The sequence below is a fragment of the Corvus brachyrhynchos genome, unplaced genomic scaffold (assembly GCF_000691975.1).
Source record: "Corvus brachyrhynchos isolate BGI_N302 unplaced genomic scaffold, ASM69197v1 scaffold338, whole genome shotgun sequence".
Taxonomy (NCBI): Eukaryota; Metazoa; Chordata; class Aves; order Passeriformes; family Corvidae; genus Corvus; species Corvus brachyrhynchos.
The window spans coordinates 798,146-799,683 of record NW_008239334.1 but is presented as its reverse complement, the minus strand read 5'-3'; the positions used below and the strand labels follow the sequence as shown (position 1 = coordinate 799,683).

General features: G+C 53.1%; 2 protein-coding genes across 2 annotated transcripts in view; both read right to left on the bottom strand.

Annotated features, from left to right (window-relative positions):
- The window catches only part of LOC103620349 (corticosteroid 11-beta-dehydrogenase isozyme 1), a 3,463-nt gene extending 2,971 nt beyond the window's left edge, over positions 1-492 (bottom strand). Inside the window, exon 1 of the mRNA XM_008638953.2 lies at positions 375-492. Within this exon, the coding sequence (XP_008637175.1) occupies positions 375-462 (88 nt within the window). The 5' untranslated portion in view covers positions 463-492. The remainder of the gene's footprint in view (positions 1-374) is intronic.
- A 28-nt stretch (positions 493-520) lies between these two features.
- LOC103620381 (corticosteroid 11-beta-dehydrogenase isozyme 1) overlaps positions 521-1,538 on the bottom strand; it is a 4,814-nt gene continuing 3,796 nt past the window's right edge. The window contains exon 7 of the mRNA XM_017741147.1: positions 521-605. Coding sequence (XP_017596636.1) covers positions 565-605 — 41 coding nt within the window. The 3' untranslated portion in view covers positions 521-564. The remainder of the gene's footprint in view (positions 606-1,538) is intronic.

The window sequence follows — 1,538 nt, the reverse complement described above, 5'->3', positions numbered from 1 at the left end:
CTGCCACCCTCGTCAGACCCCGCTGGAGTCTGATCCCTAATCCCAGTTTGGTGGGGAGCATGTGTGAGGCTCGAGCTCTGCACCTGGCCTGGCCTGGGAGCAGAGAGAGTTGACCAACAAAAGGATTAAATGTTTAAAGTGGGAAAAGTGCCTGTTTCCCGAATAAGTCATTTGCAGAGGTCAGACACGGTGTCCCAGCAGAGCCAGTGTAATTCCATGAGTTTTTCCTGGGCTCTGACCCCTTGCCCAGGGGCTGTCTGCCCTCCCAGCCCTCCTGCTCTGACAGGCCCTTCCAGGTGCCTGTGCGTGGCACACGCTGCCCCTCTGGCAGCAGCCTTGCTGCCGTTGTAAAGCCGGTTTTCCCCAGGACTTACCTTCATTGAAGTTCTCAGATGCCGAATAAAAATAAAAGGCCAGTGCTGCTCCCAACAAAGGGATGAAAGCCTTCAGGAGCAATCCCATCCCTTTGCAGAGGTGCAGGCAGGAATGAGGCGAGCCCCACAGGGAGGTGAAGGTGGCTGGAGGTTGCAAATGAGGCTGGGAAGTTTTGAGCTCGTTCTTATCTCACGCAAGTTTGCTGGTATCAGTTGGAACTTTTCTTTGCCCTGCCGGTGATTTAGCAAACATTAACCTAATGAAGAGCGTGGCTTTGGACTTTAGGCTGTCCTTTTGCACCTTTGGCCTGCCAGGAATGTCAGGTGTGCTTTCTGAGAGTGCTGAAGGGAAGGCAGTGAGCAGCTTCCAGCTCCACAGCGTGGTGGGGATGTGGTTTGGTGGCTGCCCTCGGGGCTGGGACAGCAGTGTCCCCTCAGAACTGACATCCATGGTGTGAGTGGACATCCCTCTCTCCCCACTCCTCATGTAAACCAGGAGCAACCCTTCCCTTCCTTGCTGGCTGCCACAAGCATTTACTGATCAGCGCTATCTCTGTTGTACAGGTTCATATCAGTATCTGGAGAGAAAAGGGCTGGCAAAGGTTACATTTTCCGACCATTACTGATGGTTCTGGTTTATCCTCTGGGATATCACCATGGGTATTATGCTGACAGTTTGTTGGGTGGCTCCTACCCCTGTAAAGATCACTTTTGAGGAATCCATGAATTGCAAAAGGCAGTAAAAGAGCCAAGTGGATGAATAAGAAAGAAAGATCTTCAGCTTTCTCAGTGTTGTGGTACTGCTCAGCATCTGCTGGGCAGATGGCAAATGGGTTTGAGAGTAATTTTTTGAAAGTTTAAAGGGCAGAGCCCACTCTGTGTGTGCTGGCTTGTGTCGGTGATTCTGGGGTAAGGAGAAGAGAAATTAGGAAGAAATCCTTCCCTGTGGGGGTGGGGAGGCCCTGGTACAGGGTGCCCAGAGAAGCTGTGGCTCTCTCTGGATCCCTGGAAGTGTCCAGTGGAGCTGTGCCCATGAACAGCTGAGGAAGGCGATAAACCCCCCCCAGCACACGCAAAGCTGTCCGGTTAGTACACTTTATTAATAATTAGTTTTCCGCGGCCGGGCGGGGCGAGCAGGGCACGGAGCCGCCGCCGAGGGCCCCG